General features: G+C 38.1%; 1 protein-coding gene and 1 pseudogene across 2 annotated transcripts; one reads left to right on the forward strand and one right to left on the reverse strand.

Annotated features, from left to right (window-relative positions):
* Positions 1-1,209: 1,209 nt before the first annotated feature.
* On the reverse strand, positions 1,210-17,155 carry LOC114312029 (small ribosomal subunit protein bS6c). The gene is made up of 2 exons (XM_082902715.1): positions 16,637-17,155; positions 1,210-1,783 (listed from the first exon to the last, which is right to left on the reverse strand). Exons 1-2 carry the CDS (start codon positions 17,048-17,050, stop codon positions 1,544-1,546), a joined length of 654 nt encoding a protein of 217 aa, XP_082758841.1. The 5' UTR covers positions 17,051-17,155; the 3' UTR covers positions 1,210-1,543.
* On the forward strand, positions 6,825-8,233 carry LOC145806259 (trans-cinnamate 4-monooxygenase pseudogene; annotated as a pseudogene). The gene has a single exon (XR_014349187.1). The product of XR_014349187.1 is annotated as a trans-cinnamate 4-monooxygenase pseudogene (transcript).
* Positions 17,156-25,401: the final 8,246 nt, after the last annotated feature.

The raw sequence follows: 25,401 nt of genomic DNA on the forward strand, positions 1-25,401 counted from the left end.
ATGTATCATTTATATTTTTTTGAAGCAAAATTTTCAGTCATGAAATGGAATGGTTGATGACTCCATAGTTGTATTATCCCATATTAAGGGGGTCAATGTAAATGTATAAGTAAACAAAATTAACCACTTTTGGACAAGGGTAGATTACACTTTTAACCTTTATAGTTTGATCAAAATTTTACTTTGATTTGAATAATTTGATCCTTACATTTTATGTGTAGTTTTAATCTAGTCATTTCAGTCAAGTTCGAGGTTAAAATAATAATTTTGAAATATTTGTCAATTTAATAAGGTATGTATTTGTGAAACAATTGACAAAATTTTGAGTAGAAAACCCAAATTGACAAAAAAATTGAAGAAAAAAACCAAATTGAAATTGGACTTTAAGTTTAGAGATTAAATTGTTCAAATTGAAAAAATTAGAACTAAAATGAAATTTAGAACAAACTATAAAGATGAAAAGGGTAACTAACCCTTTGAAAAATATGACAATGTCTTTAGTGCTGTGCAAAATTAGAAAATATCAATAGGTGATAATTTCTTATATCAATTATTTTTAAATAGTTGGCTCAATTATTTTATACAACTTTTTTTTAAAGTTAAATAACTAAAATCTTAGTTCATAATTTATTAGACTCTTTCTATTAGTTAATATAATTTACACAAATAAAAACTCTACTTGTATGGTTTTTGTAATCATAAAAATATCAAATCACATTTACCTATCTTTTTTTAATTTTTTTATCAATAGTTAAGAGAGTAATTATATTATCAGAAGTATTTACATCATCAAACAATAACTAGAAAGTTAACAAAATCTAACAACCAATTCACTAAGCCCACCAAGTTAAGTCCAACGACCACTAATAATCACATTTACCTATCAAAAGAATAGAATTAATACTATTCCATACTATATGAAATAGTTAGAAGTCAACACCATAAATAACATGCTCTTAGAATAAAATGTCAATAAAAGAATTTTGTTAATAAGTGCTCTTAGTACACTTGATAAGAAGTTTGAAATGTTTGTACATAATGAATAAGAATGCGTGTAACATGCAATACATAATCAATTTAAACATTCGTAGGACACTCACTAACCAAATCCTTTTTAAAAAGTTGCAGATATTCTATATTCACTGTAGAATTATCTATAAATGAGAGAGTAACAGATATTCTATATTCATTGTAGAAATGCTCAAAATATTTCCTTTAATATACTCTATATTCATTGTAGAAATGCTCAAAATATTTCCAATTAAAGGAAGAACAATAGGTTTTACTCTAGAAACTACTGGACATAAGTCCAACAGAATCAAGATTAAGCCGAACTTTCCTACCATTAAGATGCTGACCCTCTACTGCAACTTCAAGCAACAACTGCTATACAGCATAGCTTTTAACTGCCAGAAAACTTGATTATGTTACACAAAACAAATCAATTTCCAACAACAGGAAAGAAAACATGAGCTCAAAACTATGCGGTTTCCCTTCTGTCTTCCCCTTTGAGCTACACAACTGAATCAAAGTACACCCCAAATTAGTACTTCCTCTTCCTGATTTTAAAGGTGGATGATCGAATTACATCATCATCTGTTTGCAGTGTTCCCTCAAGAACTGCCATGGACTCGGGTTTGGTGAAATAAGTGAAGAGGAGGTAGATACCGTCCAAGTAAGTATTACTCTCTCCTGCTTTGTTTTTCTTCTTGATGCTGTATGCAAGCGGAATAACCCCTCTGTTGAACACCTCCACGTACATTCCACCCCCGGCAACAAGCAACTGCAAAATCAGCATTGTTAACAAAGCCCTCACATCAAAATTCCAAATTTGCAACATGACACTCCCTGAGGTTTCAGAAGCTCATTATGATGATTCATGAAAGAAAGCAACACTAAAACACAAATTTATGGACGTATCCATAAGACTAACATTCTTTGTGTACAAAACCTTCTCATTGAACTTACGCAGCATTAGATTAGTTCCTATGGCATTCCATAATTTTTTTGGTATTATGTCAAGGATAATTTGTAGTTTTCCCAACCCAAAAAAGAAAAGAAACAAACAAACAAACAAAAATCACAACTCACATTTAACATTACCATTTCCAAAGATGTCTCATATGAAGCATTTGTGCCTTTGTATGTAAAGGAAAACAAGGGGAATAAAATAAATTTCACATGAATGTAATTGGCAGCCAAAAGATGGAAGATGTTAAGAAACAGAATAAATGAACTTTCATGGAAGAAGCAGCAGATAATATATAACTTCCGCCATCTTACATTGTTAACATCAGTCCTGGACCTTGGAATAGAATCTTTGCATCTCAAATTCAACCATATGCTATACTGCAGTTTACTTGTTCTTACAACAAACAAGGTTACAGAAAAATACACAACCTTGACTAATCAATTCCACCCTAGCATTATCCACCAAGCAGATCCATTACTTTATTACTTTCAGTATAACTCATCTCTAGCAACTTATTGAAGCTTGAATGGACTGTACATTCCGGCCCCTTAAAAGTAAGAAACAGATACAGATGGCCTTGTGCACCCAGTAAAGCTTCCCAAATACAGAAGTGACAATACAGCCCCTTGCAAAGGGTAATCCAAGCATCAACGGCAAGTTTCGGTTAGTGACACTTGTCATTCTGGAATGTTACAAATCTTTTTCTATTTCAGCATGATATTAATATTATCATTAGACTTATCAAAAAGAAAATTATATTATCATTAAACAGCCTTTTATTGAAGGATCACAACTGTACCACCTTTATCAATGTTGATGAATTGTTAAAGAAAGAACTACTGAAAGGTATGTATTTTTTGCTATCAAGAGAAGTAAATCACACGTTCATAACAACATAAAGTTGAATGTGAAAATGAGGATACTGTTTCATGCTCTTTATGCTGAAGTTATAATTCATTAAGGCGGAGGGAGAAGATTTCGTTTAATTCTGCGTGGAGTTTGTGGACTACATACAAAAAATTTGCTACTAACAATTAATGTTTCCTAACAAATCTAAAACTCGAACACTCTACATTTTAATCTTACATGTGAGCAATATTTGAAGAGACAAAAAAAAACACCAAAGTTGGTGTTTATTTAGGAATTTTAGATTTTTATTTTATTTTATTCATTTATTTTTAGTTTTTGTTCTTTTCTTCAAGGAGATGCAGTGACGATTTAAACAAAATTTAATTTGGACCATTTGAGTGCCCATTTTAAAGATTAAAACATTCTAATGTTACCACCAGAAAAATTTATAATATAACGAGTTAAGCCATGTGTGTTTCTTCTCTAAAGGGATATCATTGTAGTCAAAAGAGTAAGGTTGTGGGTAACATATCCTAAGTCCAAACTTCGAACACATGTTTGGTTGCAATCTCCACAACAATGCATCATATGGTACTCATTAGTGAGCAGCTTGTAGTCAATGGTTTGATTTCACTTATGAAGGAATTTTCAATTTTCCCTTTAAGACATGCTATCTCAAATAAACACAAAATTTTTGGAAATATAAAATCTAAGAAGCACGGACACGGATACGTGACACGACACGGATACGACACGGACACGACACGGACACGCAGACACGTTAATTTTCAAAAAATACAGGACACGACACGTGGGGGGCACGCATGAAATATTTAATTTTATATATTTATTATATGGTATATATATGAATATATCATTCAAAGATAATAAAAAACGTAATATGATACTAATTCCTATAAATTTATATGGTTTTTGTTTTATTATTGTATCTTAAGTTGTTTTGTTTAAACTTATAATTAGTTTCACATGTGTCCAATCGATAGACACGTGTGTTTATGCGATTGACACGTGTGTCCTCTAAGTGTCCAAAGAGTGTTCAAGTTTTTAAAAAAAATTAAAAAATAGGACACGTTTTGAAGAGTGTCGGATACGTGTCGTAAGAGTGTTGGTGTCCAACACGGACATGGACACGACACGGATACGTCACCTTCTTAGAAGTGTCCGTGCTTCTTAGTATAAAATGCAATTGGTAATTTCCAAAAAATTGAAAAATATTGCAAGTAATATTACTAGGCGTGGTATTGACATGAGAATGCAAACATAATACATTGGCATAAAAGTTAAATAATATTTAGAGCAAAGATCCTCACAACAATCAACCATTGCATCTCCAAGATTACCATTACCAAATAGATTTGCAGAATTTGGAGAAAAGGAATTTCTTTAAATTGACATTTTGGTAGAACATTATGACCACACTCAAGTGGCTAGCCACTTAATCAGGTTTCTTACCTAGCTTTATATCACTAATGTTGTGTTTGGATCATTGACTTAGATAGGGACGTAGAAAGGGAAAGGAAAAGGTGAAGGAAATGGAGAAAAAATTTAACTTTCATATCATTCACATTTCCCCCACTTTTTCTTTTTCCTTTCCAAATCCCTACTCAAATCCATGATCCAAACACAACCTCAATACCCTAAATAAGATTTTGTGTCTTCCAACAATTAGTCAACTAAGTGCATTCCTCCTATGTTCCCTTCTTTCATTCAACTTGCTCCAAAAAATAAAGTTGTAGGATTATAGTTAAGCAAGTGATTTTGTACAACATTAGCAGGTTAATTTGATTTATACAAGTTCTTTAAAACATTTGAGTTGCCCATCTAATTTTCCCCAAAATGTCCTCTTAGATAAAATATTTCAATCCAAAAGCATTCAAGCCAATTATCTCGAGTAATTCTATTTCCACACTCTTTTATCTACGTGCAGATTATATCTCAGTTCACACACTTAATGAATTTGAAGAAAAAAAAATTTACTCAGTACACAACTCATTATACCAAAAATACCATCTTCTTCACCCGTCTAACACTAACCTAATTTCTAACCCTAACTAGCCACTATCACCACCTCTACCCTAGCCACCGTCGTAGCCCATCGCCGTCACCTCCTCCTCCTTCTTCTCTGACGAATCTCGTCCTCACTCCACCTGCCTTACTCCCAAACCCTTCCCCACCCCTTCCTCCCTCCATTACCTCCCTGCCATCGCTACTGCAACCTTCCATCCCATCTCCTTCTTCTTCTTATTTTCTTCTCTGAAAATCCTAGACCTAGGGTTTGTGCTGTTCTTCCTACCTAGTCGACGCCATTCTTCTTCCAGTTGCAGAAGAAGAGAGAGAGATGCGAGTTGTAGAAGAAAAGAGTGAGGGCGACACGACGAAGACGAAGACGAAGAATAAGAGAGAGTGTGTCGGGGTAAACCAATGACGGTGTCGGTTATGGAAGGGGCGATCGCGATGGCGGAGATGACAATGGTAGGGGCTGTTAGAAATAAGAAAGAATATTTGTTATATTTTATTCTTATTTTAGTTTTATTGGTATAATGGGATGGCCCATAATTTATGCCTTATGGCACTCCTGTAATCACTTATTATTATCAATATAAAAGGGGATGAGATCTAACATATCCCCTAACTCTTTCTCTTCTCTAAACTTACATGGTATCAAAGCCATGCCCTAGCCATCTCTCCTTCTCTACCACCCATCCCTACCCGTTGCTTTCTTTCTCTCTCCTCCTATACGAAATACTCTTCTAAGCCACCGCCAAGCTCCCTCCAGCCACCGCCAGCCTCCCTCCTCCTTCCTCTCTCCCCGACAACCCCACTCAAGCCTTGTCCAACCTTCTCTCCTCCCGACAGCCCTTACCCAACCTTCCCTCTCCCTCAACAGGCCCCTCCAGCCACTGCCAAGGGTCTCCAGGTGGCCGACCAGCCTCCTTGCTGGTCTGGTCTAGGTCGGCAACCCTTCTAGGGTAGCCTTGGCTCATGCCTTCTCATCAGGGCTATTCTGGTGATGTACAACACTCCTTTCTTCTCTTAGGGGCTCTTCTGGTGATGTAAACCAAAAAAAAACAAAACAAAACAAAAAAGAGTATGTTACTGGGTTCTTAATTTTTTTATGCTTTCATAGTGACTGTTGTGCTTGTTTTTCCACTATCATCTTTCGGGTTTGTGATTGACATGTTTGAGAAGTAATTAGTAGAGTTTCCATGGCAGATTTGACAAGTGAGTCTACTACCTCTCAGCCATCTAAGGGCAAGAGTTCTGTTATCCCTTCTACTATGACTGATAACCTTAACCATGGCCTTAAAATCACCACCTCTTCATTCAATGGTCAGAATTTCCTAGCGTGGTCGCAAAGTCTGACTATTTTCTTGACGAGCAACAAGAATATGGGATATGCTCATGGGAGGGTCCAGGCACCCAATATTACAGACCTTCGTTATGACCAGTGAGAGATCACCAATTCTCTGATTATGGGCTGGTTAATTCATTCTATGGTTCCGGAGATTGACGAGGGCTACTTGTCTATGGGCATTGCCCAAGATATTTGGGAGGCCATAGCTACTACTTATTCCAGGAAAGAGAACTTCTCACAGGCTTTCGAGTTATGTCGCTCCATTGAGCGGTCGATGAAAGGTAAGATAACTATCCTCCAGTATTTTACCTTCCTTAGTGTTAAAATATATCATCACCTACCACCTCCACTCAACTCACCTACCACACACACTCACCTACTCCCCAATCCTCTCCTATATAATGAGTACCTCACCATCTGTAATTTACACCATCTGTAATTTATACAATCAATCATACAAATCAATCAATCAATAATACATATATGTTTACATGGTATCAGAGCCATAAGATTTAGGCCTATACTCCTTTCTTTCCGGCGGGCAGCCGGCCGGCAACCTTGCCTTCGCTGCCCGCAGGAGTTTGTCAACACATATCACAAACACATACCTTTACTATTACTCACCACTCTATCATACGCCATTATTCCCTCTAACCTACGCCAATATGGATCTTCTCCTCCTAGAGAAGAGCCTCTTGGGCCTCTTCGTCGCGTATTCCTTGCCATCACCATCTCTAAATTGCGCGGCAAGAAGTTCAAACTCCCTCCGGGTCCCATACCCGTGCCCGTATTCGGCAACTGGCTCCAAGTCGGTGATGACTTGAACCACCGCAACTTGACCCAATTAGCCAAGCGGTTCGGCCAGATATTCCTGCTCCGAATGGGCCAACGCAACCTGGTCGTGGTCTCTTCCCCGGATCTCGCCAAAGAAGTCCTCCACACCCAGGGGGTCGAGTTCGGGTCCCGAACCCGGAACGTGGTATTCGATATTTTTACGGGTAAGGGTCAGGATATGGTGTTCACTGTATACGGTGAGCACTGGAGGAAGATGAGGAGGATCATGACGGTTCCTTTTTTTACCAACAAGGTGGTGCAGCAGTACAGGTTCGGGTGGGAGGACGAGGCGGGTCGGGTCGTGGAGGATGTGAAGAAGAACCCGGAAGCGAAGACCAATGGGATCGTGCTGAGGAGGCGGTTGCAGCTGATGATGTACAATAACATGTACAGGATTATGTTTGATTCGAGGTTCGAGAGCGAGGAGGACCCGTTGTTCGTGAAATTGAAGGCGTTGAATGGAGAGAGGAGTAGGTTGGCTCAGAGCTTTGAGTATAACTACGGCGATTTTATTCCGATTTTGAGGCCGTTCTTGAGAGGGTACTTGAAGATCTGCAAAGAAGTTAAAGAGAGGAGGTTGCAGCTTTTCAAGGACTATTTTGTCGATGAAAGGAAGAAGTTAGCAAGCACGAAGAGCATGGACAACAATACTCTAAAATGTGCGATTGATCATATTTTTGGAGAGCTCGAATGCTCAACAACAATGGCAGATCTTGCAAGTAAACCAGACACGGAGGGAAGTGGGCAAGACCAAATAGAATACTACAATGATAATATTATGATAAAGAATAGAATAGAATATTATCAATGGAGATCCACCAACCCACTGATTGAATATATATATATATATCTATCTATCTATATATATTTGTTTAATAGCTGGCACCACACCCAACCATTTCTCTTCTTTTCTTTCTTTTTTTTTCTTTTTCTTTCTTTCTTTGCTTCTCCCACCGCCCCACTCCAACCCCTCTTTTCCTTTCTTTTATTTTATTTAACCAATTGCTGTCACCCACTCACTTCATTTTTTTTTTTTTTTATTTAAAAAAAAAAAAAAACAATTGCTGTCGCCCATCCTCACTTTCTTTAATATATATTTTTTTATTATAATATATTTTTTTTTCTATCCCTACTTTTATTTTATTTTATTTTATTCTATTTTTTTATCTTTTGTATAATACTGAAACATTGATTAAAAAAAAAAAAAAAAAAAAAAAAAAACAGAAGAAGAAGAACTGCACACCACACTCATTTTATTCATGTTGGGGCTCACCCCGATCACCATTTTACACAAAAAAAAAAAAAAAAAAAAAAAAAAAAAAAAAAAACAAACAAACAAACAAACAAACCACCCACATCCACAGGTGGGATTTTTCTTCTTTACTCTGCCGCCGGTCTCTTCTTCTTGCCTCCGTCCTGGGCGGCCCTTGCCGGTGTTGCCTCCGTGTTTCCCACTCCACTGGGCATGATCACTCCCCCATACTCCTCCACTGCAGCATATGGAGGACCTCCAAATCGGAACATCACGGTGGCCTTCCGCTTCAGCTCCTTGTTTTCTGCCCTTAGCACGCTTATCTCTGCTCGCGCATCCTTATACATGCGTTGGAGCAGAGCCAGCTGGGAGTTTAAATGCTGCACCTCATTTGTCCTACTCTGCAGCCGGTTCGACAAGTTTGTGACCGCCGTCATGCTTTCCACACATGCCTTCAGAGTATACTGATTAGCCTCCACATCCGTTTGCACTGCCATTTTTTGCTCCACCGACCGCATCGGAAAGTTCAACGGCGCAAAACCGGCAGTGTTTGGTTGAGGTTCACTGGCCACCGTACCCGTTATCTCTCTTGTTGACTCGTTGAGGTCAGGAAAGAGAGTCAGCAGACCACGGGACGACGAAGCCATTTTCTCTCGCAACAGAGTGTTACAGACTCTCTCTCTCAGCACAAGGAACTCTCTTTCTCAGCAACACGAAGGATTTTTCAGAGGTTTCTCTCAGTTTTTCTCTGCCTCCGCCTCTGCCTTCGTCTTGGTTATATAGCCAAGGCAGCCACGCGCATCGCGCGCCTTTTGACGCCCGACAAACTGGCACGCCTTTTCATGGCACATTTTTTGATAAAGTGGACACGCCTTTTGATGGCACGCCTTTTGACAAAATTAGGCACACCTTTTGAGGGTGCAACTTTTACAAGGGTCCGACAAGACTCTGTAAACTGTCCCGACATAGATTCCGGTTAGTTTCTACAAGGGTCCGACAAGACTCTGTAAACTGTCCCGACATTGATTCCGGTTAGCTCCTTTTAAGGGTCCGACAAGACTCTGTAAACTGTCCCGACATTGATTCCGGTTAGCTCCTTTATGGGTCCGACAAGACTCTGTAAACTGTCCCGACATTGATTCTGGTTAGCTCCTTTATGGGTCCGACAAGACTCTGTAAACTGTCCCGACATTGATTCCGGTTAGTTTCTACAAGGGTCCAGCAAGACTCCGTAAACTGTCACAACAACTGTCACAACATTGTCTACTACAACGGTCCGACATGACCCCATAAACTGTCTTCTACAACGGTCCGACATGACCCCATAAACTGTCTTCTACATCGGTCTGACACAACCATCCAGTGTCCTCTACAACGTTATGGCACCACCTTTCAGTGTCTTCACCAACGGTCTGACACGACCATACAGTGTCTCCTATCTTTTTTTTTATTTTTATGTATTTTCTTGTTTTGCTCCTCTCTCCAAACTCAAGTTGGTTAGTTTCTATCCTCCTTGAGTTTGCGAGGGGCTGTTAAAATATATCATCACCTACCACCTCCACTCAACTCACCTACCACACACACTCACCTACTCCCCAATCCTCTCCTATATAATGAGTACCTCACCATCTGTAATTTACACCATCTGTAATTTATACAATCAATCATACAAATCAATCAATCAATAATACATATATGTTTACACTTAGCAATGGGTGGAAGTAACTTGATCACCTTCAAGATTACAAACCTATTTGTCCCACTAATTCTGCTGGTTACTGATAATTTGTGGAGAGAGAGCAGGCCTTCAAGTTCTTGGAAGGTCTGAATGTAGAGTATGATCCTGTTCGGAGCAGAGTACCTGGCATGGACATGCTTCCATCTCTCTAGGAAGCCTTTGCTTTTGTGCAGAATTAGGAAAGTTGTCGTTCTGCTATGCTTCCTCCTGCCACTACTGATCGCTCTGCCTTAGTTTCTGCACCCCCTCAAGATGGTGTGCCTTGTGGTTCTCGTCCTTCCTCTGAGAATGATCAACTTTTCTGTGACTACTACCGTAGACCTCGCCACACCAGAGAGACTTGTTGGAAGTTACATGGGACTCCTTCTGGTGGCCAAGGAGGCTGTCCTGGTACTCGAGGGGGTCGGTCTAGTCACTCTAGAGGTCGAGGGGCCAATGCACAGGCGCATCTTTCAGACACGATTGAGCCACCACCTTCATCTCCCGTTGTCTCACCAGCTGCTGATGTTTCGGGGTTATCTTCCTCCAATTTTGAGATTACTCTTCGCCACTTGCTAGACCGTCGAGCCTCCACTTCTGCCACAAGTGCACCCTCCTCTTTCTTTGCTAATTCAGGTAAACTTGGCTTCCTCCACATGTGCATTGCTCTGTCATACTACTGTGCCATGGATTATTGATTCTTGTACTTCCGACCATATATCTAGTTCCTCTCATTTGTTCTCACAGTATAACCCTTCCTCAGGTCAGGATAAAGTGTGTATTGCTAATGACAATATTTTGTCAGTGTTAGGGAAAAGTTTAATTCATGCCACCTCTTCCCTTCCTTTATCCTCTATCCTATATGTTCTCAATTTTAGTGTGAATCTTTTATCTTTGAGTCGTATTACTCATGATTTGAATTGTAGCGTGACATTTTTTCTAGATCATTGTCTTTTTCAGGACCTAATCACGAGGAAGAGGATTAGCAGTGATAGAGAGGAACATGGTCCCTACATTTTGGATCAGACAGATAAGTTTGGCTCATTCATCTCTTCAGTTACCATCCTCCACAAAAGACATTTGGCTGTGGCATCGTCGCTTAGAACATCCCTCTTTTTTACTACTTAAGCATTTATTTCATTTTGTTTTTTAGAAAAATAATGTCTGATTTTCAATGTGAGTCTTGTCAACTTAGAAAACAACACAGAACTTCTTTTACTCCTATTAATAAAAGTTCAATTCCTTTTTCTTTGATTCATTCTAATGTATGGGGTCCCTCCCAGTTTGTGTCTTTAAAGGGTCACAAATGGTTTGTCACTTTCATTGATGACTGTTCTAGGGCCACTTGGATATGTCTGATGAAAGACAAGAGTGAAGTGTTTTCTGTCTTTCAAAACTTCCACAGAATGGTTTGCACTCAGTTTGGGACAGTTGTCAAAATTCTACGTTTTGATAATGGAGGGGAATGTATTGACTCTAGACTTGCTAGTTATTTTGCTACTCATGGCATTATTCACCAAACTTCTTGCACTAATACTCAACAAAATGGTATTGCAGAACGAAAAAATCGCCACCTTCTTGATGTGGCCTGTTGTCTATCCTTTGAAATGTGCGTCCCTCGATCCTATTGGGGGGAAGCAATTCTCGCTGCAACTTATTTGATCAATCGTCTTCCCATCCAAGTCCTTCAAAAACGAACCCCTCTTCAGGTTTTGTTCGGGTCCACGTCTTCTGGGTTCTCCATTCCACCTAAGACCTTTGGATGTGTTTGTTTTGACCATAATCATTCACCTACTTGTGATAAATTGGATCTTAGGTCTATTAAGTGTGTTTCTTGGGTTACTCTGCTACCCAAAAGGATTATAAATGTTATCATCCGCCCTCTCACAAATAGTTTGTCTCCATTGACGTCACTTTCTTTGAGTCTCAGTCTTACTTTCCAAGCTCCTCCTTGTCACAGTCATCCCTTCTGGAGGCGCCTTGGTGTAAAGAGATTCCTGTGCCACTACCACCAGTGGTGGAACAGGTAAAAGATGTTGAGCCAGCAATTGTTGTGGAAAAGGAAGGCAAAGTTTATGTCAAGAACAAAGATAGACAGAAAATCACTTGGATGCAAAAGACTACTTTTCCTCCTCTACTGCCACCTTCTTCTCCGGATGAGTGTCCAGAGTCATCCCCCTCTCTTGAGAGTCCAGGTAATTCTACTCCTAATGCTCCTATGCCCGAATTCTCCGATCTTGATGTTCCCATTGCTAATAAAAAGGGAGTTAGGTCATGTACTCAGCATCCTCTTACTAACCATGTCTCTTATTCTAATCTATCTCCTTCACATAAAGCCTTTTGTCTAAAATTTCTTCTGTGAGTCTGCCTAACAATTTTCAGGATGCTCTCTCCATTACTGAATGGAAACATGCCATGATGGAGGCGATGAGAGCTCTCAGCAAGAATGGCACGTGGGAGTTAGTGAAGTTACGTAGAAGGAAAAATTCAGTTGGGTGTAAGTGGGTGTACACTGTGAAACACAAAACAGACGGCTCCATCGAACGGTACAAGCCAAGACTGGTTGCTAAGGGTTTTACTCAAACTTATAGGGTTGATTACTAAGAGACATTTGCACCGGTTGCTAAGATGAACTCTATGAGAATACTACTCTCTTTTGCAGCCAATTTGGATTGGCCACTTCATCAGTTTGATGTGAAAAATGCCTTCCATCATAGAGACCTAACAGAAGCGGTCTATATGGATATTTTCCCTGGTTTTGAGGATGCTAGGTCCAAAGGTAAAGTGTGCAGGCTTCGGAAGTCACTTTATGGGCTAAAGCTATCTCCTAGGGCTTGGTTTGAAAGGTTTGCTCAAGTTATGCTGAGATATGGGTTCAAGCAAAGTTAAGCTGATCACACCTTATTTGTAAAACACTCCTCACTTGGTAAGACCACAGCTCTTATTGTCTATGTTGATGTTGTTCTAACCGGAGATGATGTTGAGGAGATTCCTCGGTTGAAGGAATACTTAGCCAAGGAGTTTGAAATCAAAGACTTAGGCAATTTGAAATATTTTTGGGGCATTGAAGTAGCTCAGTCTAAGGATGACATCTTCATATGCCAGCGGAAGCATGTACTCGACTTACTGAAGGAAACTGGAATGCTTGGAGGTAGACCATGTGATACACCTCTAGAACTGGGCCAAAAACTAAATGAGGATTAACGGGAAAATCTAGTAGCCAGGGGGAGATACCAGAAGCTCGTGGGTAAGCTCATATACTTTTCCCACTCACGTTCAGACATTGCCATTGCAGTGAGCATGGTTGGTTAGTTTATGCATGCTCTGAGAAATTCTCACTTAGAGGCAGTTATGAGAATTCTGAAATACTTGAAAGCTTCTCTTGAAAAGGGTCTCTATATCTCAAAACATGGACATCTAGTGTGGAGGCATTCACTAATGCAGATTGAGCTGGATCAGTCACTGACAGACGATCAACTTCTAGATATTGCACATTTGTTGGAGGCAATCTCGTTACGTGGCGAAGTAAGAAACAGAATGTGATTGCTAGATCTAGTGTTGGAGCAGAATTTAGGGCTATGGCTCAAAGTGTATGTGAGTTGCTATGAATTAGACTGTTGTTGGGAGACTTGGGAATCCATCAGACCGATTCATGAGAGTGAACTATGACAACAAGGCCACAATCAACATAGCTCATAATCCAGTTCAACATGACAGAACTAAGCATGTGGAGATTGATAGGCACTTCATCAAGGAAAAACTCAATAGTGGTACCATATGTATTCCCTTTATGAAGACTGGCGACCAACTAGCAGATGTTCTCACCAAGGCATAGGGAGCAAACCATTTCATGGCATTCTCAACAAGCTAGGCATGAGAGATATTTTCGCACCAACTTGAAGGGGAGTGCTAGAATAGGAAAGAATATTTGTTATATTTTATTGGTGTAATGGGCTGACCCATAATTTATGCCTTATGGCACTTCTGTAGTCCCTCATTATTATCAATATAAAAGGGGATGAGGTCTAACCTATCCCTTAACTCTTTCTCTTTTCTAAACTTATAGGGCTGTAGGGATGGGCCATCACAGGGTGACGGAGAATGGTTGAGGTGGTCAAGGAAGGAGGCCGGCGTTGGTGCTGCGATTGGTTAGGATTAGAAATTTTTGGGTGGTTTGGAAATCAGGCTCTTGAATGTGGAAGATAAAGGGTATTTTGGCATTTTTATTTTAGGATAAAAATTTAATTAATTTTTCTTTTATTAAGTGTGGAGTGAGGAATTTTGGTGATTGGAAATAGAAGTTTCCAATTATCTCTGTTACAAATGAATTAATCCTTTCAGAGGTCATTTACCTCTTTAGGCACAGGCCTCCTTAACCTCCCTACTCCTTAAATCCTCCTTGACAGACTTCTAAACAAGCCTACCTTTTCCCTCTCAACTATTCCCTTGCATTTAATTCTATTCTCAATAAGTTCTCTGTTATGCACTCTTTATTGTCCACTAAAATATATTTGTAAAAAAATTCAGATGATACGCAGAATTAGGTAAATGTTTGCAATTATTTATCAAACATCCACACAAACATGCCCATAAGGCAGCATCATCAGTTGATACAGGTTATAGGTTGAACACAAGTGTTTGCGCAATTGTTGCAAGAAACCTGCAATCCACATTTTTTTGGTTAAGGTGAATTGTAATTTCTTTATCATTTTTAGTATTTTTCATTAATATAGCCCCTTTTTTACATCATTTTCCCTTTCTTTTGATGTCGTCTTCAAAGCATAAAAGTCAAAATTTTGAAACACCCAAATTGCGCTTTTGACACGAAAAATATTTACAATGCAGTTATCCAGAGCTTGGATTAATGAGTCGAATTCAAGTTTAGACTAATCAATTTAAAATATATATTATTAATTTCATTATCTCCTAAATTATTGTCATTTTTTCTATTTCATCCCTAAACTAGTAATTACATCAATTTAATTCCTAAGTTTCTGATTTCAGTTTATATAGTCCACTGAGAAACCAAATCAGCAAGGGTGGAAACCTAACATAATGGGCAAAAAATGCCATTACATCCTACAACTAAACACCCATCTTCTTCTTTTCCCCTCATTTCAAAGTAGGGAATTAAAAAAAACAAAAAAATGAGTTTTTGTTTTTATGATTTAAGTAGTCCAGATTTTAAAATGACTTTTTTTCCTTATCAAAATAGACTTTAATGACTTGTCTTTAGAGTTTCGATTCCCTTTGATCTTTGCTATTGCTGTTGATTGTGAGGTGCTGGTGGGTGCTGTAGGGATTGGGGAGGGGCAATCGATGGTGTGGAATGTACAATTGCGTCGCAATGTCCAGAATTGGGAGCAAGATCAGTTGGTGGAACTTCTGGGTTTTTTATATGGTTGGAAGTTTGTGAGGGAAGGTCAGGACTCCTTGGTTTGGGATTGTCTTAGATCCAAAGGTATTTTTACTGTGTCTTCTTTCTATGGGAGGCTTGTTCAGGATGCATTTGCACAGGATGTTGCTAGGGTTTATCCGTGGAGAAGTGTTTGGGTGCCGGGCTCGCCATCAAAAGTTGCCTTTTTGTTTGGACAGCAAGCTTGGGTGGTGTCTTGACCATTGATAATTTGATTCGTCATGGGCATATTTTGATGAATTGGTGTTGTCTGTGTGGTAGGGCAGCTGAATCTGTTGACCATTTGCTTATTCATTGCCTAGTCCAGTCCAGTCTCGTCTCGTCTTTGGATGCTTATGGTTGCAGTTTTTGATTTAGTTTGAGTACAACCAAGTTCGGTGTTCGCAGTTATGCAAAGTTGGACAGGGGGGCGAGTAGGGCGGCGGCGTCGAAAGGCTTGGCTTCTTGCTTCGCACTGTTTAATATGGTTGATTTGGCTAGAGCGTAATAGGCGGGTGTTTCAGGAGGTGGTTCACTCCATTCCTTGGTTAGAGAGACGGCTTCTTATAATTTTGTATAGTTGGGTAACAGGTTTAGTAGATCTGAATGTGTTGGCTTTTGTAGTGGTTGATTTGGCTAGTGCGTAATAGGCAGGTGTTTCAGGAGGTGGTTCACTCCATCCTTGGTTAGAGATACGGCTTCTTATAATTTTGTATAGTTGGGTAACAGGTTTAGTAGATCCGAACGTGTTGGCTTTCGTAGAATTTGTGAAGGATTTGATTTGTTAATTTGGTGGGGCTTTCGGGGCCGCTTTTGTATTCTTTGCATCATCTTGACGCTTTCTCAATAAAGTTTGGTTATTTATCCAAAAAAAAAAAAAAAAAAAAAGACTTTAATGGTTAATGATTTGGACAAGGAGCACATTAGCTGAAATTACAAATTTTAGAGACTAAAATTGTGAAATTAATAGTCTAAGCACCACATTACCTGAAATTATAAATTTTTTAGACTAAATTGATGAAATTAAATTGAAATATATATATATATATATATATATATATTGATAATTTAGGGAATAAAATAAAATAAACCCATAAAAATAAAAAATAAACTTTAAAATCCTGCACAAGCTCTAATCAATTTCAAAATGTTCACCTAAAAACGACATAAAGCATACCCAGAAATATAATATATATAATACGAATTGCGAAGAAAAAAATTGGGGGAAATTGAAGATGCACCTCTTCGTACTTCTGGGTAAGAGCGAGTCGCTCGTCTTCGGACATGTCAGGCCTCAAAACGGCCATGGTTTCATACTGACGGAGGCCCGGTGGGCACTGTGGCTCCTCCTTTTCTTCAACCGCCGTGACGACCGACCCGGGAGGGCTCGTCGGATCGTCTTCTCCTCCGAACCCTCCTTCGAAGAATGAGCCCGAGAAGTCCAACGTTTGAGCCTTGATTGATAGACCTCCCTTGGTCCTATGGTGGTGCAAGGCTTGGCTTTTTCTGGGTAGAGCTCTGAAACTAGGACCAAAGGAGATTGTGGATGGCGATGATGATGATGAAACACAGTGGATGTGGGTGAGAGAATTGCGACAGAGTGAAGGAGATGTGTAGGAAGAAGTGAGGGTTGAGGCAACTGAAGAGGACGCCATTTTTGAGCTCTCACTCTCACTCTCTCTCTCTGCAAAGAGAGCTCTGGTTTTGGAAATGACGGAAAAAAATGGAATTTGGATAAGGGAATGCGCTCCTCGCACTGGTACGGTATACATATAAATTAATTTTACATATATTTTTAGGAAAAAATTATATAATATAAATTAATAATTTTTCATATATTTTTAGGAAAAAATTATATAATATAAATTAATTTTTCATATATTTTTAGGAAAAAATTATATAAATGAAATATAAGAAATTAATTACAAATTAATTGGTTGATTTTAATAATTACAAAAAATATTTTCTACTAATTTTTCCTTTTGTGGTTAAAATTAAAAATATTTGGGAGGACGGTTTGGCTAGATTGAAAATAGGATAAAAAATGAAAGAGAAATTGAATGGAATTAAACAAAATTTGTTTTAGAATATGTATTTTGTTAAGGGGAAATAATAAATTAGTGTTAATTTTGAAAAATAATGATAGATTTATGGTAAATTTTATACATTTTAATGATTAAAATTATAAATTTATAATTATTTTAAGATAGTACCACTTATTTGTAAATTTTCTTTTTGTTAATACAAAATTTTCTTTTTGTAAATTCTCTATTCACAATAATTTTTTAACTAAAAAACAAGTTGTTATGTTCTTTATACAAGAAAATTTAATATTTTTATGTTTTAACAATTTTTATGCTAAACAAAAAGGTAAAACTTTCATATGTATGTGTATGTTTTTCCTTTTCTTCCATTGACTTTGAACCTTTTTTGTCGTAATCAAACTTAATGCAGATTGTAATCTTCTCGCTTTGCATCAAATTACTGCACTCAATTGATTTACAAAATGGGATTTTTACAATGAAGTAAAATCATAATACAAAAATAAATAAATAAATAAAGGGATGGGTCCAAAGAAAAAAAGGGTGACAGTATTAACAATACTCTTATTTTTTTTGATAGGATAAATTACACTCACCTTCTTTAAGTTCTAATATTTTTTTTTTTATCCTTAGATTTATTTTTCTACTTTGACCTAAAATATTTTTAATTCTTTTTTTCAATTTACGCTAATAGTTAACTTATATCCAATTTTGGACCCAAAAAAAAAAAAACTACATCGTCAACCAAGTGGCACCATTTTAGCAAAGAGGTAGCATAATAACACTTTATTATATAAACTAGCATTATATAAATTTGGTAAATCACATTTGGCCTCCTTAAGTTATAATATTTTCTCTTGTTGACTCTTAAAAAAAATTTTCTCAATTTGACCCTTACTGTTTACAAATTTTTCCAATTTATTCCAACAATCAATGTCCCTCCAAAATTAGACAAATTGTAGCCACGATGATCCTAATTCAAACCTCACAATCCATCATCATTTTCTTTCTTCCAAATGCACTAGTATCAATTGAATTTGAGACAATGATGTTCAAGGGTGTCAATTTAAAAGGGGTTCCGGTGGTAGATATTTGATGGTGATTTTGAGATGTTGGTGGTATTAGTGATGAGATAGAGTATGGAGATGGATGATGGTATTATTCAATTATAAGTGATAGCAAATCAGTAGCAAGTATATGAGGATTTTAGTTGATAGAAATGTATTGGTGGAAAGGTCAGTGAAAGAGTGTGATGAAAGAGGCGATAAATGTGATGTCCCGAGTCTTGGACCCGACTTGAACGTGCCTTTCAGACCTATCTTTTTTCCTGTTCGGTACCTTGATAGTTTGTGTCACGTTGATGTTTGAGAGTTTGGACTTGTTTAATCCACTTAACATTAGACCGATTTAAATATTTTGAGTTTCGGGCGTAGGGACAAAACTGAGGGGACTGAGATCACCTTGAGAAGTTCAGGTTGAGTTGAGTGGAACCGCACGTGCGGATTGAGGGTCGCACGTGCTGGGTTGAGCTGGGTTGAAGTTTTGGTTCTGCTTTAATTGCACATGCGATGGGAAATTCCGTACGTACGGGAAGGGCTCCGCATGTGCGATGCGGCCAGGCGTGTGAAACTATCTCGAATTTCGTGCTTTTCAGCCATTTATTGATCATTGGCTCCTCTTTCTCTCATTTCAAAATATATATCTCTCTCTCTCTACAATCTTTTCTCTCTTTTCTCTCATCCCTCTATACCCAAACCCTCAAAACTGTTCATTTTCTTTTGATCCCATGAATCCATTGGAATTTTGGTACTAGTTCCTTATACTAAAATGACAAGCATACCGAGGGCTTTGTTTTGACCGGTGGGAATTCCGACAACGTTGAATTTTGGCTTTCCTCCTCTTCTCCCTTTGAGGTAGGAATTTCTTTAATCTTTTTCAATACGTTGTCTATAGATAGACATGTGGTAGGTTTATTGCATAAAAACCATGTTCGTTATGGATTTTTTCGAAAATCATGAAAGGGGATCTAAGACTTGATATTTGAGATTGTGATTTGCGAAATTGATTGTTGTTTAGGTTAATTGGGGAGTAGTTTAACATGTTCATGTTGAGAAAGAGGTAAAGCCCTAATTTTTGTAATAATGCCTAATAGGTAAAAAGGGTTGAAATTGTGAAATAATCATGTTATGAATTAAGGAATTTGATTAATGATTTGGTAATTAATTTGAGATTAAATCAGGTCTTATGATTTTAGCATTAACTTTGTGTTGGGTTGATTATAGTTGAGTATGACAAATTGATAATTGTTAATTGCTAAAAAGGGGGTTAACCATGAGATTAGAATCATTAAGTTACACTTTTATAGTCGAAATTGAGTCGATTATGACTTTGTTATCCATAAATTGGGTTTTTGGTTAAATAAAGGAAATGAGTTTTCTTGAAAATATAGTTGGTGTATTGTGAATTGAGAACTATGGAAATTGATTTTGGAAAGAAGAGGTAATTATAACTCTTTTGCAAATTAAGAAAGAACTTTAGGTAGAAGTTGAAAACCTTTGAATATTATTGTTATTGTTGGACTTAATGCCTCATAAGAATTGAATAATTGTATTGCGTGTATTTAATACCTATTGTTTAGAAGTTTTGTCCTTGGTCATCGGTGGAGGATGACATTGTGATGTTGAAATGATTACGTATATATAGTACACTCGAGTTATTTATGCTTATTGTACAAAGTGATGGTTGGAAATTGTGCACGCGCTGAGAATATGAGGTACCAGTACCTTCCAGTTAGCGCTCAGAGAACTTGGCCGCGCTAAGAATAAGAGGTACCAATACCTTCTAATTAGCGCCTGGAGAACTTGGCAGAGGTACCATTACCTTCCAGCCGGTGTCTGGAAAATTGGCATTTTGTTGTGAAAAGATGTACCGTTGGCTTACCGTGCTTGAAGCAGGTAAAGTAGAGTTGTTCATTATTATTGTTTTCAATGTGACTATGATATGTCATGTGTTATGATGATTGTGGTTCTGGGAGACCAAGTTGTCTTAAAAGTTGAGTAGGTAGTGGTTGGGTGCATGTTGTTTTCATCTCTTGAGTTAAATGGTTATGTGTACATGTAGGTGCATCGAATTGATTGTTGATAGTATTTTCCTTAACCTTGGGTTTAAGTCATGGAAATGTGATAAATGTATTTATGCATTGAGGTTGTAAGAAACAAGGAAAAGAAAATCGGATCTTTGTGATTTGTTTCAAAAGCAAGGCGATTATTATGTAATACTTTGTTAAAAAACTGGAAAATACGGTTATTATGTGATATTTTGTTAAAGATGAGAAAATGAGAAATAAATGTGAACTGGTTGTGTTGTTGAATAAATTGGATGATTTTAAAAAATGGAAATACGCTTATTATGTAATATGTATACTCTGGTTATAAACTGTCATAATATGTATATGTTATAATGTGAAGCATTTATGATCATAGTTATCTGTATGTTGTTTGTAATGCCCCAACCCTTCACATATCATCGATATTGTCCGCTTTGGGCCACGCCCGCACAGATTTGTTCTTTCCAGTGAGTCACCCATCCCAGAACTACTCTAACCTAAGCACGCTTAACTGGGGAGTTCTGCTAGAGATTTCACCACTCGGGAAAAGGCCTCGATGCTATATAAGGGTCCAGGTTTTTATTTTTATAACCCAGGAACTCCCCTCCATTCCCGATGTGCTGGGCTATAAAAATAAAAACCTGGACCCTTATATAGCATCGAGACCTTTTTTCAAGTGGTGAAATCCCTAACAGAACTCCCTAGTTAAGCGTGCTTAGGCTGGAGTAGTTCTGGGATGGGTGACCCACTAGGAAGAACAAATCCATGCGGGCGTGGGCCAAAGCAAACAATATCGATGACATGTGAAGGGTTAGGGCGTTACATTGTTATTGTTTAGGATCATGTTGGAATCCCTACTGGACTTTACGTTCATCCCACGTTGCTAATTCTTTTCAAGTGATGTTAAGAAGTGCTCGAGATCGAGGATCACCCTTTGTTATTGGCCACAGGGCCTTCTCATTTGTGGACGAAATGTCGTTATTGTAAAAGGGTTAAACCCTTTCTTTTACTTTTAAAGATGTAAGCCTACGGGCAATTTATTTAGTTATACTCCTATTACATTCATTTTGTATTCGGATGAGAGAATCTTTATTTATTCGTTCTCATCGATGTAAAGAATTTATGCATGTTACCTCTAAAATTGAATTAATTTAATGATTTTGGTAATGGATTTCGAGTAATGAAAAGTGGGGCGTTACAACTTGGTATCAGAGCGAGCCGGGTTTGGATACCTTGGACTCGTGGGAAGTGGTTTTTACCACAAAGGGTTTACTATGCTTGGTGAGGACGTTGCATATAGTTAAGATAAGTGTTAGGACTTATATGTTATGTGAGCATGGAATTAAATTTCTTAGATAGTACTTGCAGTCGGTGAACCTGCTTTGATGTCCTATTGGAGACACGCCTGATCAACGTGGTTTCTAATAGGAATTCCTTGAGAGTTCCGGGATGAGTGGCTATCTTTGTGGACTTGATTCGATTATGTGTTTAGATGTTTAATTATTTATATGTAACGGGAATTATATGTTTTGGGGGCTAAATTTGTCTTGTAACTTAGCAGTGGTTAGTGTGTGCCTCGGGAAGGTTGTTACGATGTGCACTAAGTTTGATTTTTTTTTTTTTTGGCCCGGGGAGGGGGGTTTATAGGATGTCTACATGAGGGAATAAAAAACGGATAGGTAGTAGGAGTGCCGGTAGGGGCACAGCAGGTCCTTTAGCACCTATCGTTGTAGCATCAGTTGTTGGCGATGAAGTTACACGCAAGATTATGAGAGCGGTGGAAGATGCTCAAGCTCGCAATAAGGGGGACAACGAGCGTACCCTCAAGCTTACTAAGGAGTTTCTTTGCTCTAATCCACTAGAGTTTTTTAGGAAGGCAAAACCGCTGGAGGCAGAGGGTTGGTTGGAACAGATTCTCAAGACTCTTGATATGCTCAGAGTCGAGGATGAGGGGTTAAGGATTTCTTTGGCAGGTTTCCAATTGAAAGGAGATGCGAATTATTGGTGGAAGTATGCTAAGAATATTGTAGATGCCATGTGGGTTCCTTTTACCGAGGCCTTTTTGGCCAAGTACTTCTTTCCTTCTGTTCAGGAAAGGTTGAGGGAACAACTTGTTGAGTTGTGCTACAATGCTATTCCTTTGGCTCAATTTGAGATGAGGTTCACTAGTTTGTCGAGGTTTGCTCCAGAGTTAATGGCAACAAAAGAGCATCGTTGTTATGAGTTTGAGAGGCAATTACGTGATGATATTTGGAAAAATGTGGTTGGATTCATGTAGAAGAATTATTATGCTCTAGTTGAAGTGGCAGCCCATGTTGAGGCCATGGTTAGAAGTGTTGGTCTGGTCAGGTTAGGGAGGAGGCCACTTCGGCAACTTCTACGGTTCATAAGCATTCTAGGCTCAATAAGAGGTGGAAGCGAGCGCATGCTCATTCCCAGACTCAGCCTTTGTCTTCGTCGGAGGTTTCAGACTCATCCGTTGGGAGACCCAGTGAGGTTCAAGCTCCAAGCCAGGCTCAGAGTTGGGAGACTGCTGTTTGTTTTGATTGTAGTCAGCTGGGCCATGTTAGACGTTTCTGCCCTTTACGTGTAAGTTCTTCGGGTGTTTTAGAACCTAGTCGGACTCTGTCTCATCAATCCAGTCGGGGACGGTATCGGTACCAGACCCAAACAGGCCAGGCTTCGGGAGTTTCGCGAGGGTTGCCTTTTCAACCAGCACAATAGTATCACCCTTGAAAGGGACTTTTGTTTTAGAGACTGATGATATTATATATGAACCCCCTTGTTATTGATCGGTATACTGTGGGATGTTGAGGCACCTTGGTTATGTGTTGTATATGTATATATACTGTTGTTTGATTACCCTCTTGTGTTGTGATGTGTAGTGAATCTTGAACTCTCTTTATGTGTATGTAATGAAAAGTTGTTAATAGGATTGATGATCCTAGTATTGTTGTATATCAAATGTTGAATTATGAGATGGTCATGTGATGGCCTTTGATCCTTGTTCAGTTTGGAATTTGTTTGTGGAGAATGAGAAATCCATGGAATTTTTGTGATTTGTGTGGTGGTATGATAAGGGCCAAATTATAAGGCTTTGAATGTGTTAAGTCTAAGGAAATGTGAGACCTTAGAGTTTTGTGAAATTGGTGAAAGTTATGTCGGAATGTCTAAGGGAGTGTGAGATTCGTATCTCAGCGTAGTGAGAATGGTATTTATGTGTGTGTGAAATGAGTTTGTGGTGTTATTAGATTTTGGGTGGAGTTTTGAGTGGGAAGAGAATTTCATGGGTAGATGCTCGAAGTATTTCCTAGAATGATGAATGGTTTATGTTCTCAGGTAACGAGTGTAGCATTAGTAAGAATTGTCTTGTGTGACCGGGATTATGTGATCGCCGTTGACCTATTCGGTCTTGTGTTGAGATATAATGACGTGTTTGTCATTTAGGCGTATGAGTAGTAATTTCTTTGGGAGCAACAGTGGTGTAGTTTGTTTTGAGGAATCCAAGGAGATTCTAGAAATGTGTGGAATAGTTTTTGGAACCCTGTCTCTGAATAAACGGGGTGGGAGAAGAATGTAGATGTTTGAGTGCCAGGGGCAAAAATTCTTGGGTAATTATTCAGTTGATCAGTATCAAGGTGGGTGACAAATAGTCACTTTAGAATGGTTTGGATGTGAGTTGTGAAGTTGGACTTTTGGAAGTTTAGCGCGGATTTAGCTATAAGGTGGTGTAATACCATGGGTTGTGTTTGGGGGCATTGAGCCTCGCTTATGTGTGTGTGGTTATTGATGAGCGGTTATTGGTGTGAGTTTATGAGGCCCCATGAGTTGGGGTAAGGTGTTAACTTCTTGATAGGGAACACTCGTAAGCCTTCGTGTATCGATGGTCTATTTTGTTAGTGTTTGCATTGGTGTAATACTTTCAGAATTTGAAAAGTCGTGCGTGTTGTATTATCTCTTTTAGCACTGTGTTTATTTATATTTGTTATTGTTATAGAAATGTAGTTGTCCCATTGTGAAATCACCGTAGGTGTGATGGATGTGATTGGGCGATAGTTGGGATTCACCAGATGTTGGTTGAGAATGTGATTGGGTGGTTATTGAGATTCACCGGTTGTTTGTTGAGAAAATAAATTGAAAAGTGATTGTTGGTTTGTGTAACTTTTCATGGCATTTTTATTTCAACTAAAACCTTGGGGTTGAGATTTTAAGGTTTGTTTTGGGAAAATATTTACAAAACAATTGGTTTTACTCGGAGTTTATGACATAAATCTTTTGTTGGGAAACGGTGTGAGTTTAGGCAATTTTTGAGAAAATGTATAAGTGGAAAAAGAGTTTTCTTTTAAGATAATATGAAAAACTCTCATTTTAACTAGCTTATGTGACCGTTTCATTACCTTGTTTGGATGATAATTTATGTTGGTAATGATAATGATTATGACAAATTGAAATTGCAAAATTGTGGTATTTTGTGTTGATGGCATAGTTATTATTTATGTTAATTGTTATTATGGAAATGTTGTGTTGATGTTGGTTGTGGCATCACCATGTGAGTGATGGGCATTGTTGGGTGACGGTAGAGACTCATCGGTTGTGATATTGGAACATAATTGAAAAAAAAAAAAAAAATCCTGGTGTTATGGTCTCAGATGGCTTTGTTAAGCAGAAATGTTGTGAAATTAATTTAAAGGGTGATAAGGAATTTCAGTGAGTAGTTTATGCGCAACTAAGTTGTCAATGATTATGCATTCTGATTTGCACCTTTGTTTTCGGAGAACATTTATAAAAATTTTGAGTTTTGCTTAAAAGACAGAAAATGTATTTTTGGCTTGTGATCGATGTGAGTTTTGAGCAACTT

This window comes from Camellia sinensis, chromosome 13 (assembly GCF_055761805.1).
Source record: "Camellia sinensis isolate YWXY chromosome 13, ASM5576180v1, whole genome shotgun sequence".
Classification (NCBI taxonomy): domain Eukaryota; kingdom Viridiplantae; phylum Streptophyta; class Magnoliopsida; order Ericales; family Theaceae; genus Camellia; species Camellia sinensis.

What these genes read in the sequence shown, in the direction of transcription:
- LOC114312029 (XM_082902715.1), bottom strand. Translation starts at nt 17,050, where the DNA reads ATGGCGTCCTCTTCAGTTGCCTCAACCCTCACTTCTTCCTACACATCT. An exon ending in TTACCCAGAAGTACGAAGAG is followed by an intron (nt 1,784 to 16,636) that starts GTGCATCTTCAA and finishes CTGATTTTGCAG; the next exon opens with TTGCTTGTTGCCGGGGGTGG.